The 21,557-nt window shown below is 40.6% G+C and overlaps 1 protein-coding gene across 3 annotated transcripts in view; it reads right to left on the minus strand.

Annotated features, from left to right (window-relative positions):
* Window positions 1–21,557, minus strand: part of CTNNA2 (catenin alpha 2) — a 3,048,772-nt gene that overhangs the window by 188,139 nt on the left and 2,839,076 nt on the right. For all 3 annotated transcript variants that reach the window (XM_085642663.1, XM_085642662.1, XM_085642661.1), the window contains exon 17: window positions 10,377–10,511. In XM_085642663.1, coding sequence (XP_085498789.1) covers window positions 10,377–10,511 — 135 coding nt within the window. The remainder of the gene's footprint in view (window positions 1–10,376; window positions 10,512–21,557) is intronic.

The following is a 21,557-nucleotide window of genomic DNA, read 5'->3' on the forward strand; positions in this document are numbered from 1 at the left end:
ATAGGATTTAGAGGTGTGTATATAATATTCTTTTTTAAAGCATGGGTGTGGAAAAATATTGAAATTGTATTGCAAGGTTTAGGCTTTTGTGACCATTGAGTCAAAATGTTTTTTTAGAGGATTATTAATTTTAAAAAAGTGTCGGTATAAGTGGGAGGTTTGCCTACCTTTAGAAAATGAAGTACAACCAGTCCAAATGTATTAAATAGATAGATAGAAAGATAGATAGATAGATAGATAGATAGATAGATAGATAGATAGATAGATAGATAGATAGATAGATAGATAGATAGATAGATAGATAGATAGATAGATAGATAGATAGATAGATAGATAGATAGATAGATAGATAGATAGGTAGATAGACAGAAGTAAGGTATTTTAACATAAATAAGATAGCATTTAATGGTTGATGACAATCCCTCCCTTTAATTAAAAAAAGATTAGAAATGTTAACGACTAAAATAACTGTTGAAAATAAAAAATAAAATTAAACTAAAGGAATACATAGTAAGTGTAAATAACCCTATCAGTCCGAACCGAAGGTAATCCAAAGTAACATTCTGAAGTAATGGCATCTCATTTTTTCTTTTTCTCCTTTTTCTTAGTGGGAACCTGTTTTCTCCGATCTCTGTTGCACTAAATTCTTCTAATGTGTAAAACATGTATATATGAAACATTATAATTAGTGAAATAAATTTTTTTACTAATCATAAAGTGAAGTGGTTGTATATATATGTATGCATACATCTTCTATGTTCATTTCTTCTTGAGTGTCTCTAGCTTGTATTTAAAAAATTCATTGATACATTGTACTTTTTTCATATAAAGGGTAGAGTTTATTTCTCTTTGCACTGAACTGGTTTCCTCCCCTGAGTCTCTACCTTTATATTTTAAATTTAGGGGGCCCCCTTTGTTCATTGGCTCGTTTTCCCGGCCCTGTGCCGTGGGGTTTTTCCTGTTTCTCCTTCTAGGAGGTTACGTGTCAGCACCAGAACCTTTGATTCAAGGTTTTCCTTTAATTAGCTCTTCAGGAATTTTGTCTAATCTTCATCTACCCTCTTCCTCGCAAGAAATTCTTTTGAGACAATCTCTTTCTTTCTTACTCACTCTATTGTGTCTGTATATTGACGACGTCGGTGCTCCCTCTTCGTATTTTTCTGTTATTCCATCTTGGTTCATGGATAGCATCAAGACGTTTGGATTCTCTGATGAAGATTTTGCCCGCCTCCTAGGTCAAACCTTAGAGGGTGATCGCCCTTTTTCTTTTTCTTTGCCCCAAGGCCCTAATGAAGATTGGTCTAAACTTTTCAATTTAAAAAAGAAAACTAAACGAACAGAATCCCACGCTAATTTTATGCTGGAATACCTCAGGGCAGGAACTATTCCTATTGGTCTTCGTGTCAGGAATATCCCAGGCCTCTTTGTTGACATTAGGAAATTTCTGGAAAAGTGGGCCCTCATTTCTAATAGATGCTCCAGGGATTGGATGATCCTCATTATTGAAACAGCAAGGGAGGTCATCCAACTCCTTAATAAGGAAATTCAAGAGCTAGAAGAAAAGTTAAAGCAATCGCATAGTGTAGAAGAGTGCAAAAAGAAATTGGAGGATATTACCACTGAACTTAATTCCTTCAGTGAATACCTCCTTAAGAGAAAGACCGATAAATTAAGAAAGGATATTAGAAACTTTTCTCAAGAGCGTGTCTATCCTTTTTTGATTGAGAACTTCTATGCGAACAGCGGTGAAAGCTCATCCAACACCAATTTTTCGAACTGGGGCAATAGACGTGTTACAACATTTTCGGACACTACGGACTCAGACAGCGAGGGCTCCCCGTATGGTAATCCAGCTCAGGGACAGGCCTACGGTAATTCAGCACAAGGACAGGCTTTTGAACGTCCTTTGCCGGAAAATCGTTTTTTAGGCAATCGACGGGGCAACTATCGCCCAAGATATCAAAACCGTTTCCAGAATCGCTCTCAGGGCTTTCAACACAGGGGTCAATACCAGGACCCAGCACAGCCACAGAGGTATATTCAAACCCGCCAGCATCAATATTGGAGGACATGAATATAATCCCCATTTTCAACTTATCGAAAAATACAATGGACCATTCTGCTGTGACACTACTTACTAAGGGTCTGTCCTTTATTCCATCAACTAGGATCAACAAATTTGAACTCTTTAAAGACTTGCATGCATTTTTCCGCAAAGTGCGACTTAAAAAGTTTTTCTTGAATAAAGATTCCAATACTAACAATGATAACCTGTCTGGCCTGAGGCCTCCTTCCAGCTTTACCCCGTCCCTAGAGACATTAGGCACGGAAGTTAACTTATTTGAGAAAGCAGTCCTCAACAAAATCCAGAAGGCAGTTAAATATGTCCCCACACCTGCCTACAACACCACTAAGGAGGAGAATCTTGCACTCATGGCTCTCAAGAACGATAAAGATCTTACGATCAAACCCTGTGATAAGGGTGGGGGCATTGTTATCTTGGATACCATCAGATATAAAGAGAAAATGCTTGATCTTCTTGGGTCGACTAGACACTATTGTAAAATTTTGTCGAATCCTGAACCCAGGATCAAGCGCCGCATCCTACGAGGTGTGGAACAAGCGGTCGAAAGAGGAGACATTTGCCTGTCGGAAGCCCTCTTTCTTACACCTACCCATAACCGCATACCTATCATATATGGTTTACCGAAGACCCACAAGGACCAATATGATCCACCTTTGAGGCCCATTGTCTCCACTATTGGCTCGGCTACGGAACCATTATCTAAATATCTTGATAGGTTTCTTCAGCCGATTGTGGGCAATCTACTATCTTATGTGAAGGATACTGGTCATTTTATATCTAAGATCGAAGGCCTTGATTATGATCCAGAGCGAGAAATTCTGGTAACACTTGATGTTATATCGCTTTACTCCAATATACCTCAAAGGGAGGCATGCAGGGTGGTAAGTAACAGCATTGCCTCTGATCTCTCCTTAGTCAATGGCACTTTCTTGATACAATGCCTCGAGATTGTTTTAGAGGAAAACTTTTTCGAATTTGATGGGCAACTCTATCAGCAAGTGCAGGGAGTAAGTATGGGGGTGGCCTGCGCACCTAGCATCGCATGTCTATACATGGGCGACTTTGAGAAAAACAACATCTTCAATGAAATAGCTCCTTTCTTCGAGAATGTCCGACATTGGTCGCGTTACATTGATGATGTTTTTTTCATCTGGACTGGCGACCAATCATCTTTGAATAACTACATTGAATGGTTGAATGCGGCTGACCATAACATCAGGTTCACTGCCCATTTTAGCACGACTAAACTTGAGTTCCTTGACGTTTGGATAGAACACCATAACTGTAAGCTCATGGTGTCGCTATATACTAAGCCCACTGCTAGAAACACCCTGCTTCATTTTGAAAGTTTCCACCCCAGAAGTCAGAAAGATGGGATCCCCTTCAGCCAATTTCTGCGTCTTCGCAGAAATTGTACCTCTATTAAGGATTATCTCCTCCATGCGGAAACCATGAAGCTCAAGTTTATTAGCAGAGGGTATCCCCCAGGATGGTGAGAAATGCCTCTAAAAGGGCACGTTTTTACAACCGTGATTCCATGTTTGAACCCAAATTGCAAAAACAAGTAGACAAACTTGTTTGTGTCACAAACACTCTCCATTCAACAATAAGTTAAGACAAATTATCAACTCAGAGTGGCACCTGTTGAACTTAGGCGAACAAACCACCCCTATGCCTAAACCTGCTTTTGCATTTCGCAGGAATAAAAATCTCAGAAATCTTTTGGTGAGAGCAAAGGATCCGGATCAGAGAACCTGGGTGCAAAAATCCATTGACGGTTCATCTCCTGTAAAAGGCAATCACAAATGTGGCACATGCCATGCACGCGCTAATGCTATTGTTGGCACCTCCATATGTATCAATGGGTATACTGCTGATTTGAGGGAGATGACTAATTGCAGGACATCTAATTGTGTATACGTTATTCAATGTCCCTGCCTGCTCTCCTAAGTAGGTGAAACCTCTAGAGAAGTCAGGGTTCGGATTGGGGAGCACAAATCCAACATCAGACGGTCCAAGCATACAGCACCCATGGTGACCCATTGGATGGAAAAAAATCATAAAGATGATGAATTGCGTTGGTCTATCCTTGAGAAGATCCACCCACAAAAGGGGTATAACCCAGACAGTATTCGCAAGAAACGCGAGGTGTTTTGGATTTTTGTCCTTAACACGAAGGAAAGGGGTCTGAATGAATCCCTCCAATGGGAAAATGCGTTTCTGTAGTTATTTCTTCCATGGTTTTCTTTGCTGCTGTCCATGACCTGTTTCTCCTATGTTTGGACTTTTACCTTTGCAGAATTTTATAATGTATGGGTTTAAGTTTTAGTTTCTAGTTATTATTTAGGCTGTACTGTCCAGATCGGTCCAGGCCTTTCTTCTGTGACCATTCTATTCCATTCTGCAATTTTTGCCCCTTCCTTTGTGAGCAATTGTCGATGGTGATTTTCATCGATTACTACCTTGGGGCTGTCCCTTTAACATTCTTTGGTACTCTTTGAGACCTTTTATTGTATCTTTTCCTTTTTTGAATTGTATCTGGTTCTTTTGTCATTCGTTTTTTACTTACTCCTGCTTTACGTTTTTGTCTGAGCACGACATGTTCTTCCTTATCTTATTTTTCTATTTTTCTATTTCTTATATTTAACTACGTCTTTAAATCAGGCGGATCGGGCCTTTAACACACCCCCGATTGACGGTTATCTGATTGGAGGGTTTAAATAGCCTGATTAGAGCGGGCTTTTTCTCGCAAGCGATCGCTTCTCCAGGACGCCGCTTTTGAGACGTCGGTTGATCTGTTCAGACGCTCGTTGACTATTGAAGGTATTGCTGCTCTCTCTGGTCTCTCTACTTTCGTTTAAAGTTATTTACTTGCCTTGAACGCATTTGATTTTTTTGCGCTCTGTTTACTCTCCAACTATGTTATCGTCTCTTTGTTTGTCTGTTTTTTCAGCTAATCCCGAGCTAATTGCTGCTCCGTCTGGGATACTAATCATTTGGCGATTCTGCCTTCTCTAATTCTAATCATTTGGCGTTTCTGCTCCTTTTGGGTCGGGCATCGACATTAGGTGAGTTTAGTAACTTTTGCCTTATACTAGCTAGACTATGGCAATACGTTGGTCTAAACAGTTGCATTTAATAGGTTGATTATTTCTCTCTTTCTCTCCTCCTTTATCTCTCCTTGCATTAGCTTTGAACCTGCTGGAGGGGTGTGTCCTCGTCTCTCCCTCCCTGTAAAGATCGAATCCTGGCGCTTAGACTTCGCTTTGTCCATTTACTTTGAAGATTTTGTGTATCCGTACTTATTTTAGGTACACCCTTTTTTTGGCGACATAATCGCAATATGATACATTGTGGTCTATATGCATATATCTTTTTCACTGTTTTTTCATTCATTATTTTTTGTTTGATTAGTATGGCATCCTTCGGTCGCGTTGAAGCTTCGTTTTAGAAACTATTACGCTGAACAATTTCTCTTCTATTGATTCAGGTAATTTAGGGGTTGAGCCCAGAACTAGATTTGACTATTACTTTTTTGTCATATGGAGATTCGCTCTTTTTCATGTTTGTCTATATTTCCCTGCTTTTTCCCCATTTCTTCTTATTCTTTTGTTATCTCTTGACATTACTCCCTTTGGTCTCTGGTGCACACGATTAACCACCTGATTTTAATGTAATAACGTGTATCCGTCCTATTTATGTAGCTAAGTGACACTCTGTGGAAATAATACATATGAATTTGTGTCGTTTGTTTGATATAGGTTTGCATTTATGCATATATGTTACTTCCTTCTTCTGTGTTCCAGGTCCCGATTTGATTTGTGCGGTTCTGTTTTGCCCTGAAGAAGGTGGTACTCCGTCATCTGGAGTTGTCTCACTGAAACGCGCGTCGGCGTTTTGCAAAGGGCCCACCCTCTCTTTTTACTTTACCGGATTAAACATCAAGAAAAACTGTTTTCCTCAGAAACCCCTGATTCCACCAAGGCCTATATACTCACTTGTGCTTTTGAGCATTTTTCCTGTTGTGAAGACCCTTTGAGGGTTGGGACCCCTTTAGTGCCATTTATTTTGCACTAGCATGAACAGTACATTTGTGTGAATTTGGATGAATGTGTGTCTTGGTTGTGAATGAATGTATGTGCGATTAGTTTCTTTTTCTCCTTTTTCTTAGTGGGAACCTGTTTTCTCCGATCTCTGTTGCACTAAATTCTTCTAATGTGTAAAACATGTATATATGAAACATTATAATTAGTGAAATAAAAATTTGTACTAATCATAAAGTGAAGTGGTTGTATATATATGTATGCATACATCTTCTATGTTCATTTCTTCTTGAGTGTCTCTAGCTTGTATTTAAAAAATTCATTGATACATTGTACTTTTTCATATAAAGGGTAGAGTTTATTTCTCTTTGCACTGAACTGGTTTCCTCCCCTGAGTCTCTACCTTTATATTTTAAATTTAGGGGGCCCCCTTTGTTCATTATCTCATTTTTTCATGCCATAAATAACATATAGCCTTGAACAGGCTTCTAATAGTACAGTCATCTGTAGTCAACTGGGCACTCTCTGAGTCAAAAGTTCTTCTGTTTTTTGTGACCCTGGACAGACAAACAAGATGTTAACCACCAACCATCTCAGAACAGTTCCAGTCCCTAAGTGGCAGTGGGATTCATGGATCCTTGAATCTTCATTCATCTTTTATTTAGCAAGGCCTTGTCGTCAGATGTATACTTCACCTGTCTTACCATGTGCACTTTGCAGTACTTTCTCTTCATTGTAATAGGGGGTGAATAATAGTTTTTTCATTGCTAGGACTGAGAGTCTGGGAGAGCCTTGGGAATTAATGCGAGCAGATCATCCTGTCAGCCTCATTCATCTCCAAACCAAAACTGGATGTGTGAAGGATGTCCTTTTTTCTGCAAACTGTTCCCACATGGTTCATCTCAGTTAAATGGGCAGTTGTTGAAAACAACCCTACATTCCTGGCCCCAGAGGCAGGCTATAACCCTCTGGAGAGCAGTTATGTTACCTACAACCGGAAATGTGCATCCACCTTTGAAGGTGAGGTGCTGGCAAAACTAGTTCAAAGTCAGTGTTGGCTCACACAGCACACGGTATACATATTTATAAAGGTACTTTTCCAATAAAAATCACTCTTCACTGTTAAAATATATTTTCCAAAATGAGAGGAAAATAATTTTGAATCTTTTGGTAGGATTTTGTTAGGCAAAGCTAGACATTTAGGGTTTTAGTTTTTCCAGTTAAAATCTATCTAAAATAACAAAGTGAAAACATCTTTTGAGCATTTAGCCACAGTAAGAGAACACTTTTTTAAATATGTTGTGTGTCCCCATTTTCATATATCAGCATTTAGCCCTGTGGGGTGACTTATTAATGTATACAAACATGCTTCTAACACAGAAAAGGCACTTTTCTTGTCCATGGGTCACTACAGTTATTTTAAACTTTATGCCAGGCAAAGCACAGTGGGCTCCTATCAGCCATATTATTTATCACATAAGTGGATAGTGTAAATACAACCTGTAGCCCACATATGCCATTTAGGGGCATATTACAAGGGGATTGCACCACTGGACCGTCACTTTTTTTGACGGTCGGGTGGCGTAATGCCCTGCACTATTCATACAAAGTGGCCTGAACCCACTTTTTGTGGCTTAACAGCGCTTTGTAAATAGGGCCCTTTCATGCAGGTATCTGCGTGAAAGGTGTGTGCAGTGGGTGTTGCTGTGGGTGTTCTACCGCAACACCCATTGCTTTTTGTTGTTGCCACAGATTTACAAGGAGATGTAAAACGAGCACCATGCGATAACGCATTAAAATGGCGCAACGAGGATAAATGCATTTTTGTTTTTTCTATGTGTGCTGCATTCTGTAGCACACATATAAAGAGCAAAATGCTATTAATGATTGTTTATGTGCAGGGAAGTGTCCCTTTCTGCACATAAACAATCATTAACTAATGGCAATTTGCTACTTCTAGATGGACTGCAAAATGCAGCACACCTATAAGTAACACATTGCTATTATTGATTATTTATGTGCAGGAAGGGAAACCTTCTTGCAGTTAGAAAATCATTCCCTGCAATGCAGGCACCCTTGCACTATGGCGCAAGAGTGTCTGCATTGGCGCTAGGCAGCTATTTTTAGCACCAGTGCTAGGGAAAACACAGGGGTGTGCCGTATCTCTGCATTTAGCAAATGGCGGAACATGACGGTGCAAAATTTGCCGCATCTCAGCGCTCTATCATTTCCCTGAAAATATGCCCCTCAATATCCCACGCAACTGGAGAATGTTCTGCATCAGATACCAAGGACTTACAGGAGAGTTAACTAGGCCACTTAACAGTACCATTTTGAAGCCACAGCATATACACTGTGGCACTGAATGGTACTGTCACCTTGGACAGTGTCCTAATATAAGTGAAATAGTCAAAAGGCAAAAAATCTCGGGTGGCTACACATAAAAGATCACTTGGCTTCCCTGCAGGTTGCTTATGACAGGACCAGAAATCCTTCTTTTGGTGGAAACTCCTACCTGTGCCCAAAATCAGGTAACAATATAGGCACAAACAGCAGGATGTATCTGCAATTTGTAGCAGTTGGGTGCAAATGGCGCATATAATCGCTTAGTGCATCTTAGAATAGACTTTAACATTTCCATTGGCTTGCAGCACACGATAACATAAATTAGTGATTGCAGAATTTACACCCAAATTTTCAAACCTCGTGGTATTTCAGGATAAGATTTTAACGAAATAATGATATTATTTCATATCTGTTTCCCCGGTAACACCACAAATATTTTTTGTACTCGATTTGTGCTACAAAAATGTTAGCAAAGGATACTGTAAGGAGGCCCCTTCGCATGAAAAATTTGTGCTAAGGATGTGTGAGGAGCTTAGCTACAGCATGTGTTCACTCTCTAGACATACTCTTATCCATGTCATGCCAGCCATTTCTCACAACTATATTTTACAGTTATTATTCTAACCAAGTGCTTAATTTGAGCCGGTGGTTTCGGGTGCTCAGCACCAGCACTTAATTGTCAATACCGGTGCTTGTGGCAGTCGGCCACAAGGTGGGGCTGTCTGAGATGACTAAAAAAACAGTCAATAATTGATTCAATATATTTTAAAACTGTTTATTACCTGAAGCCAAAGCCATTCTTTTAGCTTTGGGTGCCTGGAATAGTCTGAATTCTCACACTTGTAGGGATGTGATGGTTAGTAGATGTGTTATTACTACTATTGGCAGCATGGCAGGGGCAATGTGTGGTGCAAGCTGCAGTGGCCTCCTGAGGAGAGTCCTGGCACTTATTTGATTTTTTTTAATACAAATTAGGCACTGCTCTAGCCATTCACCTAATTTACAAAGGATTGTTTAAGGTACCACTATTTGCAGTGATATTTCGAAGATTAAAAAATGAACTGCAAGGCCGAAACTAGACTTTCGATTGTGGGGCACATCGCCAAGAAAAGAATGTTCATGGCTGCATGCAAGAAAGATCAGAGTAGGAGGTCAGAGTAGGAGGACAAGAAACAGGTCCTCACAGAGCGAAACTGAAAGATTTTGGGTGCATGCTTGACGTAGACAGAACACAGCACAAAACGCGGGCATGCATCTAAACATAGAATCAAAAGAACGCCATCTACATTTCATTGGACAGCCCCTCTCAACCAGTCCTTTGGCATTGTCTAGGAACTCGAATGTGTAGAAAATCCCCTATCAGAGGAAGTGATAAGGAAGCACTAAGACAATGGGCCTCTGTTTGCTTGTTTTTTTTTTTAAAGCAGAAGGTGAATTAAATACATATCTGGAGATAGATGGAGTCCCTCCTTTTAAATTCTGCACTAAAAACCAAGTGTTGGAACACACGGCTGCTTACTAAATAAATAATCTTTCTAAGCACAGATTTCTTTTCATCTTTTCCATGTCAATATAGGACCAAAACAGGTGTTTCAGTACGCATCACAAATGCGATAAAATGATGTGCTCATTTTGACAAACAGAAAATCCTTACCATCTATTTGAACATGTACTATGCATGCATGACACGACTCCCTATAGAAAAACATTCTTTTTCCACTCTGTTTTAAAATTAATTTATATATATATATATATATACATATATGTATGTGTGTCTAAATATGTGTGTATATATATATGTACATATGTATATAGACAATGTATAGACACACATATATATATATATATATAATTTTGGTTTGCTAGTAAATTGAAGAGTCTATGTGGGACAACATGCTTACCCCTGAAACAATGAGCTCTCCTCCCAGGTTTTGCACTTCCGCCTTGACTTTGCTGCAGATGTTGAGCTGGTGGCAGTACAGGGCAATCCTCTGCAGGTATGCCAGCAGATCCTGCTTGCAAGCGGAATCAGGGCACTGTAAGCAAAGTCGAAAATAACTCCGTTGATTAAAGGTAGCTCAGCCCATGTGCTTACTGTATATCGTTAAATCAATGCAATCAGACCAAACAGTACAGGTTAGTGCGCCTTTCACTGTTGTGCATTTATTTAATTTAATCGCACAATAAAACATTTTTATGATAGCTTCATTTTAGATGTTTACTTTTGCAATTTAATTCAGTTCAGTTTTTTTAAACACATTCAGCTGCAGTCTTTCACGTCACAGAATTAAATAAAAAGCACAAGATAAAATCTTATAAAACCACATATGGAGTGTGGGATATATACAATGTAAACAACTGTGGTATTAGGGCACATTGACCATGTCTTTATTTTTTTTTTTTTTATTTTTTTTTTACATTGAGTATGTCTAGGTGTACCACATCAAAGTTATCCAAAAGCGCGGTTAGATTCCAAACTCAAATATGCAAAATGAATTACGGTGGTGTTGGACCTAAGGCAGGATAAATAAAGATTTTTTCTCTTGCTCGGTTGTGCTACACAGATAGTTGCGCTCAATTTAAAGCCAAATGCAATGCAGCCCTCATAATTAGTGTAACAAACATTGGGCCCTATGTACAAAAACATTTGTACTGTCGGAAATGGCCTGATCGCAGAAACAGGTCGTTTACGACTGCAAAAATGCATTTTCATATGCACAAAACACAAATTGTGATTCTGTAATATGTTCCCTAGCTGCAATTTTTGTTCAACAATTCCATATTTGGAAGGGGCGTGTTAAGGGAATCCCTTCCAAATATTGAATTGCAGTGCTATGTATGAATTATTTGTGACCGAATTATGGTTGCAAAACATTCACTTTTTACTGACACCTGAAGGGTGTTGGTGACCATTTGTAAATTGGAAGGGTCCCTACAGGACTCTTTCCTCTTTGTGAATGTTGGAACCAAGTTTTTTTTCGGAGCAGGCAGTGGTACAAAGGACAACTGTGAAGTCTTAAAAACATGAAACGTAATTGTTTCATTTCTTCTTTTGAAGCATCTCCCATTTTCCTTTACGATAAAAGGGTTGGTTTAAAAAAAGAAAAAAAGAATGCTTCATTGAAAATCTATCACAGACATGGTGGTCTCCTGACCCCAGCAGGCCACCATTTCTGTGATAGCTGCAAACCCTAATGGGTGGCAAACCTCCTACCGCATTAATATTTATGAAGTAGGTCTATTTGCAGCCCCATTAGGAATCACTGTCTGAAGTTTGTAAGCTTTCTTACATTAGGAATTGCAATTTCCCTATTGTGATTCGGTAAAAACTGCAATCATAAAATCCTAATTCAGATTTGTTTGTAAATATGACCCTTGGTTGTTCAACTTTGGGAGATAGATACCACATTCTGTAGCGGAGCTTAAAGAAACAAAAAACAGCCTAAATCATCACAGTTAAAGTGGTAATACCTGGAATATCTATTAGCTAATCACAAGCAGCTACAAAACATTGTGGCTAAGAAATACATTCCTGCAAAATGTGATTAAAAGGTGAAAATTATAATGATGAAAATTACATAAAAATTACATAAAAATGAATACAGTTGGGTGTATGGAGATGAATTATTGAACAAATTCCCATTAAAAACAAAGGGCACTAAAAAGCAATATAGGTCAATGGGGTGCAGTCAACAAGGACCTAAGTTCTATCTGCAGCTGACCATTAGTGGTCACTTCTGGGGAAGAGTTGGTGGTTCAGCTCATTCAATAGCTTTGATTTCTACCTTCAGACCAATTCTGGAGTTCAAAAACGTCAACATGACAAGGCTTGGACTGTCAGCAGACAGGGCTGAGCTGTGTTGATACCTCTTTTTTTGCATTTCTGTAGTAGCTGTGACCATAGTCAAAAAACGGAACAGAGAAAATTGCTAAATTATACCCAGGAGGGTTCATTTGTTTCTTCTAGGCTTGGCATATTGGCCAGACGCTCAACGATGGGAACAGTTCTAAGTTTCGAATTTAAGAAATAAAGTTCTATAACTTTTTTTCTGAATAATACAGAATTCCCCACTCACCCATGTACAGGGTAATTTGTACTATGGCACATTTCAAATGAAATGTTGCTCACCTTACCATGTTGTTGCTAATACTTGAGTTAATTGTGTAGCAGTTCCAACTTGTGGCTTCTATACACTATGATACAGAGAAGAAACTTTAAATGTACTAATTCAAGTAATGTCCTGGACTGACTAGTGACCATCTTCCAGTAGGATGCAGCTAACTCTGAATTCAGATCATTCTGTGTTAATTCAGATTCAGAATAGAAATACCAGAAACATGTTGGCCACTTTGCAAAGGATCTGGACTTCTGTGTGCTTGTGGGACAGCAGACCTAGACGCACAAGACAGAATGGTAGACAACATTCTACCCACAATCATCAATCAGTGGGATACCATTTATTCCAGTCGAAGCAGGTAAGGTCTGTAGAAGGTACTCCAGTAGCAAGCAGGTTCTGTTTTCTGCTATTTTTCCAGACAACTCTCTAGCCAAGTTCAAGACAACTCTCCAGGGTGTTTGATAGTTGTGCTGCAGTAGTTTTTAAAAGGTGACTGTGATGGCCTGCTCCCTCTGTCCCTGTTGGATTATACAATGGAATCTGGAGCAATAATGTGGGGTGCAAGGGAATGAATTTATGGAGAGAGTGAGAAGCAGGTGTGGAGGCTCTTACTTAGGTTTCCTTTTATCATCAATACATAAATAAATAAGTACCTGTTTACACTTCAGTTCATCTCAATTTAGGATTTACAAGAACCCCTCAGCATGGCACACCAAAGTTTTAGCAGTTGCCTGCCATATATTTGCAGCAGAATGACCCTGTACCTATTTCAGAAAATGTGCCCAACTGAAAGAGTTATTCTAGCATTCTCATTTCCTTTTGCATCCCTTTATCATACTTTAAATTCTGCCAAAGGCCAGAACAGTCCTGCTACTTCATGATCAACAAAAATCTCCAATCTTTCCCTAATGTGAACAACTTTACTAGAATCATCTACTACTTGAATTACACCACCTAAATTCACGAGATTCCTTAATCTTTCAATAAATACTTGCACCGTGCATTCCGTGAAACTGCAAAGAGACATCTACTTGAACCACTCTCCTACTGGCACCTTGAGAGACTTTAATGCAAGAAACCATCAATAAACATTTCTCCTCAAAACTGGAATTTGGTGATATTGTTATGGAATTCCATGAAACAAATACCCAATCTCGCTGAGCCCTATATTTATTCACAAAGCAGTGAGATGTGACCCAGGTGTGGGAAATGTAGGTATTTCCTACCTCTTGCAGCTCACTTCCCTGCAATTAAGTTAAGGCAGGAATTTTGCCAAGGTGATCAAAGCAGAGATCCATACTGGAACAATCAGGAGTAACCCCCTGTGGGCTCAAACAAGGGGAGTAACCTTCTGCTAGCACTACTCATGCTGCGTTTAATCCGAACATCCATATGGCAATATGTCAGGAGAAGTGGAAGTAATGTTACACAGGTTTTGATCCCTTGAAAATATCGCAGAGTTGAATCCTCATCCCTTCAATAGCCTCCTATTTGCAAATCAGGTGTTAGGAATAAGGCAATGAGTGAACCTGTAAAAGTATTCATGGTTCTACGAGAACCCTTTTAATTACTATTTCTGTCTCAGTATTAATTCCAGTCTTCGTGGGTGACAAAATGAGTGCTTCATACCCACTAGTAGCATTTCATTTACAGATCATGAGTACCATGTAGAACCATATAATAGGGATTAATAAGTAAATTAAAAAAGTGTGAATCTAGGGCGGTGTGATTGGTGCCCCCTCACCAGGTGTTGACTTTGGGGGGCCGCACTGTTTTCAATTAAAATATGATTTTAAAAGCTCCTGCTGTCACGTTGCTTACCTCCAGCAATTCTCAGGCAACCATAAAAATGTCAAGATAACTCTGGTGATTAAGACCTGCTGCAGAGAGATTGGAGTTTTGTCAAGTGGAAATTTTGACTCATCAAAAAGTAGTACAGGAGGTTAAAAAGCCTGCTGCAGGTCATTTAAATAGGTCAGTGGGTTACTGCTTCTGTCAGAGAGACCCTTTTGTTACTTGTAGTGTATACCCTAATATAGAACAGTGAACTATTAAATATCACCAAAGAGCTGAATGCACACTGCAAGGTATAGATTAGAGCATTCTGATTTTTCCCCCAGTTTTCTTTTACCCTAATGTTGCAAAAAGGGTTCACATGGGTAGAAATTATTTATTGGGAAATCTAACCCCCAATCATGGCGTTACATTTTAAATTCTGAATATGTGCTTGTCCAGACCGAGCAATCTTAAACTATACTGTCTAACAGTATGGGTGGCATGAGCCTCCTACACCTTGCAGTCCTCTGTCTGATGCAACATTTCCTATAAACTGATTTACCCACTTATTATTCATAGTCTCTGTAATGTGTTTGTGATGTAAAGTGCTCTGACACCTTACACTGGTACGGCTGGCACTATAAAACAAAAAAATGCATGAGCGAGACAGTGGTTATGGAGAATTGAGGGGCACTGTTGAAGGGTGGTAGCGAGGGAATTCGTGGAGAAGCAGCACTGATTCGAAAGACATTCTCTACATGCCCTGTGCACTTTACTTCATTTAGCAACAGCTAGTGCCCTGTGGGAATCTCCTACTTTTTTTTACTTACTAGCTGCTTGGGCGGCGCAGTGTTCACTTGCAGAGCCCATGTTTTAGGCCACCAATAGAGGTGTTTTCCATCAGGGAAATAGTTGGGAGATATCTGGCTATGCTTCATAACACATGCAAACAATACTACTCCAACTATTTTATCTTATGTATGGCTTATGTATTCCAACCAAACTTTGAAACTCACTTCCTCGATATGCTGGAAGTCTTTTAGACTACCGCTGGACCCTTTAAAAGACCAAGGGGCATAATGCTTGATTTAATTAAGGGCCATTGTTCTATGATTTTTACAACTTTTTATTGTATTTTCATAATTTTTGATAGAAAGGCGCAGACTAGTCTTTCCCCAGTGGAATTCATGCCTAAACAGGACTTGGGTGGGGATAAGGGGGGAGGGGGCAGGTCGGCTCATTTACATATAAGGGTCTGGCGAGGTGTAAAATGGCCTCTTCCGGACCCTGTGCATCACCGGGGTAGGGGCGAGTGGGTAGAAGAGTTGAATTTGTCCGCCCGCCCACCCTACATTGTGAGAGGGTCAAAGGAGTGGGGGACTTGTCTAAGTTTACAGTTTCTTATGCCAAAATTAGGACGGGTGCAGATGCAGCAGGCATGGCGGACGTCTTGGTGGGTGAAGAGCCACCAGCTGGCTCTTACACACCCTCTGGGGGAAGAAGAACAGTGTGCAGGAGGCAAACCGGGGGCGGTACCTTATCGGGAAAGGATGGAATGAGAAATGAAGGTTAGGGTTGAAAGTTGTTTTGAGAAGCTATTGGACGCTGGATGTTAGGGAGATTGCTTGTTTTAGTTATAATTTGATGTTAATGGTTAATAAAGTTATTGATATGCAACCATGTCCTAATAAATTGGCCTTTCACACTATTCATGGGCCATGAAGTGTTTATTGTGGAACAAATTAATTTCGATGGGTATTTGTGTGACATTGATAAGCAATTTTATATTGCATGCTGTATTTCTTGCCAGTTGTGCTGGTGACACTATGAACAGAGTTCACGCGTATATGAAAGGCTTTTACAGTATAATGTGGTATGTTCAAGTTTGGTTTCTCTAGTAACACAATTTTGCTCAAATGTCACATGTGGTTCATCCAAAGCTCACACAACACTTTCCATACAAGTAAAGTGTTATCTTAACGTTTTATGCATGGAAAGTATTGCAATGAACGTAAACGAACCATGGCCATGAATTGCCAGTTCATAGAACAATGCTGTAAATGATCACACGTACACAGAGAGAGAAGGCGAACAGGCAGCTAATTAGCATGGGATGTCTTATTCCTGGAAGGAAGTGTTTTCCAGGCTAGAGAGGTGAATGAAAACCCTATGACAGCTTCTTACTTGCGACATAATGTCCTGGTTTAAAAGGCGGGAGTAATTACACACCTAATGAATGCCTTGAACAATCTTTAATTACGTTATAACATAATTATTTTTCCGAGAAAGGTTAAAGTAATTCTTTGTTGTAAAAACGACTTTAATAACGTTAAGATTGCACTTAAAACAAGAAAGAGGTGAGAAGGAAATGTTAATGCCTCGTGCACGTCAAGTTGAAGCCGTTCTGACCGATAAAATGACAGCTGAAAAGAGGCTCTGTTTCCTAAGGAGCTGCTTGTGTACACGGACACTGCACCATTATACTATGCACATCACATGACATCCACCGTTCTTTTAAGGTCTATCTCCAAGGAATATTGGATAAAAAAATGCCCTAAAAAACAGAGCCATGCATTTTTGTACCGGAAGACTCAAAGGTGCATGGGAGTAAATAAAACCTGCAATGAAGAGCTGTGCCAGTGGCGGCTCCTCCTCTGTGGCAATCAGTGGCAGGTCGGGCGGGGCAGGGCTAGCCAGAGCAGGGAAGGATTGGTTTGCACTCCCTATGTGGCATGACTGTTTAGCCAGCCCTGTGCCCTTTGCATGTTCCCCACCAGGCTGCATTACACAGCCTCGTTAGGAACATGCACAGGCCCGTTGTCCCCGTCTGAGTGCGGAACCACGGCGCTCAGACCAATCCCATCTCTGCATTGCAGCATTGTGATTGGCTCAGCGGAGTCTGTGTGCCCAGGTGCTTCCTGCTGCCGGCCGAGACAGGAAGAAGGAAAATGGTTAAGGACAGAGGAGAGGCGGTGGCCAGCCAGTTCCACATGCACAGGTCCCTTGTCCCCATCTGAGTGCGGAACCACGGCGCTCAGACCAATCACATCACTGCATTGCAGCATTGTGATTGGCCCAGTGGAGCCTGTGTGCCCAGGTGCTTCCTGCTGCCGGCCGAGACAGGTAGAAAGAAAATGGTTAAGGACAGAGGCGAGGCAGTGGCCAGCCAGTTCCAGGTAAGTTCTTTTTTTTATTACCCCCCCCCCCCTCCCACAAGCCCGTGCAGCAGCAGCCGCTACTGTGTGAAGCACATAATGTGCTTTGGTGAGGGACTCTAACTGGATCAGGCAAAATATAGGTCAGTGGCTGAGACAAAGTTGCATACTCTTGATCAGTAGGGCCACTTTACAAGTGCGCTTTATTTGTGATTTAGGCATAAGCAGAAACTTCCAAAATGTTATTACGAGGCATGATGCAGTACTTGTGCAACACTGCATTGCATGCAAACTACCAGAAATACATTTTCAAGCACACACTTGGTGCATCTTCCTAGGACAAAAAAGTACAGATTCACGAATAACATGTCAAATAGGTGTAGTAAGACTGATTTCCGCAAGTTAAATGCGAATCTAAGGAGAAGCTATATTGGATACATTGTTATGATAGTGTAATTCTGCGCTCAGAATCATCAATACCCATAATATTGAAAATTATGCAGCATATTTCATGGATTCTTCGACTGAAAATGCACCATAAAGTGAACAATCCTGGCATACATGAAGTCACCTTCAAATTACTTTAAGTCGCGCACTTCTGTATACAGTGTTGTCAACTCAGGCCTCCTCCATTAACTGGTTATACCAGTGCATATTACATCACTTACACCATGTGAAATCATAGTTTTGATAACAACACTTATGGCATTGCAAATCATATAATTTGTGATATCACAGTGCATGGTAGAGTTGCGAGTTATAGTTAATTTAGTGTGGGGAGTGAGGTGACAACAATGTTTATGGAGGTGTGCGGCTTATAGTAATTTGAAAGTGTTTTGTAAATACATTTTCCCTGCATATTACTTTAAAAAAGTGGTAATAGGTAGTGAAAAAATATAAAAACCTAATACTTACCTGTATATAAGATTGCAACGCAAAACACAACCAAAGGGCAATTCAAACAACATAGCTGCCTTGAACTTTTGCAAAGGCAGTCATTAGCCAATCACATAATGCTTTGTCATCGCTATGTTCTGCGGTTCTTCCGTGAAATACTGCAGAATACAAATAAACTTCAGCAAACTACCGTAACAGAAGATATCACTTAATTAAAATGCCTTATAACTTAGAAAACACCTACCCTACTTACCTGTACTTCTTTAAAGGATCATCACACACCATAATCTATATTCCTGCCAAATTTCATTGAAATCCATTCAGCCGTTTTTGAGCTACGCAGGAGTACAAAGTCAATGGAAAATGAATTGGTGCCAAAGTGCGCTTTGGAATCTCCCTTTTTTATTTGCACCTCCTTGACGAATATATATAGCCAATCATCAGAACCAGAGGTGTGCAATTTTAAAGGTTTCGGGTAAATATAGACCCTAAAAGCACAAAGCACCATTCGCAGCCATTTGGTCATGAGAGACCGTGTGAAACTCACAAGTTCAGTCTGACGTGATGCAGTGCAGGTCAGATACAGGGTCAGGGTTGAAGTTCAGCGTGAAGAGTTTCATGTGCAGTGGAATAGACCGAGAGGAGCAGGGAGAGCGTTGCAGATGGTTGCTGCTGTCACATGAAAAGCAGGATGGATGTCAAGGACAGTTGAGGCTGTAGTGTGAAGATTCTGTCAGGCATTGCTGGTTGTTCGAGATTCATGCTAGGGGTCACTGTGGGATGTGAATGCTGTGGCACAATGTGAAGCTGTCACATAGCCAGTCATCCCTGGCAATCACTGTAGTGTGAAGATTCAGGTTTACTCAAACATCGCATTGGCACTTCTCGCAGGGGACATGATCTTGGCACAAGCTCCCGTTCATGGCTGAAAACAGCCCAAAACTTCAGGATTTCCCCTTTCCTTCAAGGAGGAGCTCATAGGATGCCATAGCAAGGGTCCTGGACCTAGCAGGCACCTCTTGGGCATCAGGAACTCACACCAGCAGAGGCCAGCATGGCTCAGGCAGGGCCAGCTGCAGCAGGTTAGGTGGGAAGTTGCAGAGAGACTTCTGTAGCTTGTGTGTCCCGATAGCTCAGAACAGGAGGTCAGTCAGCTGACCCTTGGGGTCTCTTCAACCTGGGATAAAGAGTGCAGGTCCAGTATTCCTTCTCAAACAGCAGGGAATGCCTGAAGCAGCAGAGTAGTCCACAGGTAACAGGGCAGTCCTTCTGCTGTAGTATCCACAAATACGTCCAGGAGTGTACTGAAGAGTGGGTCTGAGGGCATTGTCATGTTAAGAATTTTGGGGGTCTTGGGCAAGACAAAGTTAACGGGCATCCGTACAGAACATATCAAGCTGGTCACATGCCAAACAGTTCTGAATTATATGTTAAGATTTAACGGGGTCACAAAACCCAGTTGAAATATATCTTCCCAGAGACTTGATAGAGTGAAAAGAGTCAGAGTTTCATATATATATATATAGAGAGAGAGGTTTAGAGGAAGAAATAGAATAGATGGAGGTTTGACAGAGAGAATGTTCACTTTCCTATGGGGGGTCCTTGGAAGATGGGGGTCCTGGGCAATTGCCAACTTTGCCCATGCCTTAAAATGTCTTTGTCTGAGGGGCCACTTTTTATGCCTGCTGCCCTCTTTGAAGTGGAAAAAACGTTATCCCCTGCAGAGGTTTCTGGAATTTACTGCCTCTCTGCCCTAGTCCCAGTTTGTCTACAGACACATTAGGTTCCTTTGAAGTCCTTTGTTTGTGCGCTGAGGCAGTGCCTCTGAAGTGCAAGTGTGACGGGTAACAGCTCCACTCCTCTCATCAAGTCCATATGTTCAATCCTGCCAACACCCAGATCCTGTGTTGCTGTCTGGGAGGGATACACAAAAGCCAACTGCCAACTGCACCTAGTCATGTGACCCAGGAATTAGGCTGCAGACACCAAAAGGTTAGGGCAAATGAAGCCAACTTACTAAAAGTGGCATATTCTGAATTGTGACTTAAAATCCAACTTTACCATTAATGAGGGTTTTAAATTATGTTTGCTGAGACACTAAACATGACATTCCTACCTGTTCCCAAACAAAAGTTATCCCTAATGACATGTAATAATGTAACCCAATGATAGCCTATGAGAGAGGTAGACCTTGCAATAGTACAAACAAATTCAGGAGTTTTCCACTACCAGGACATGTAAAACTTAAAAGTACACGTCCAGTTTTTAAATTCAATGTACTCTGCCCTATGGGCTGTATAGGGCTTACGCTAAGGGTGACCTGTATGTATTAAAAACAAATGGTTAGGCCTGGCAAAATATTTTTGGGCCCAGGTCGAAATGGCAGTTCAGAGCTGCACACAGGCTTCAGTGGCAGGCCTGGGACAGGTTTCAAAGGGCTACTTAACTGGGTGGTTGTTATAATATCTTGAACTCCGTGTTGCTCAGTCCTGTGTGGCTGTGTGGAATGTTTTCCATATAAGGCATTTGTGATGTCATAGAGTTCTGTTAGGTTTCAATAATGCCATGGCAGGTGTAGGTTGTGCCTGGCCAGGGATAGTGTGAAAGGATTTCTCTCTTGACAGATTTGCTTCCTGATTAGTACAGTGGCACAAAAAGTGCTGCAGACCCACCAGTAGCATTTGATGTACTGTCCCTGGGTATATGATATACCACTTTACTAGGGATGTACAGGTACAATTATTAAGTCAATTGGGTGTAAGCCTATGACAGGATTGAGCACAAGCACTTTAGCACTGGTTAGCTGTGGAAAATTGTGCAGAACCATAGAACCAACAAAAAAGAATTCAGCAAAACAGAAGGAGTGAAGGCAAAAGATTTGTGGGAAAACCATGCAAGTAGCAGTTGGATGTCAAGTTACTATTAAAAGGAGTCCTTGAAGTTGTTATAATGTAAGCCAGTGTTTTTGTATGGGAGAGCCAGCCTTCCTAAAGTGGAAAATGACTTTGGAGGTTTCTCACTGCCAAGACGTGTAAAACATTCAACATATATGCTTTACTTTTTAAATACCATACATCACTCTCCCATATGGACATTTAGGGACTACCTTGAAGGTGACTGGTAAGTATTAAAAAGC

Source organism: Triturus cristatus, chromosome 2_2 (genome assembly GCF_964204655.1).
Source record: "Triturus cristatus chromosome 2_2, aTriCri1.1, whole genome shotgun sequence".
Classification (NCBI taxonomy): domain Eukaryota; kingdom Metazoa; phylum Chordata; class Amphibia; order Caudata; family Salamandridae; genus Triturus; species Triturus cristatus.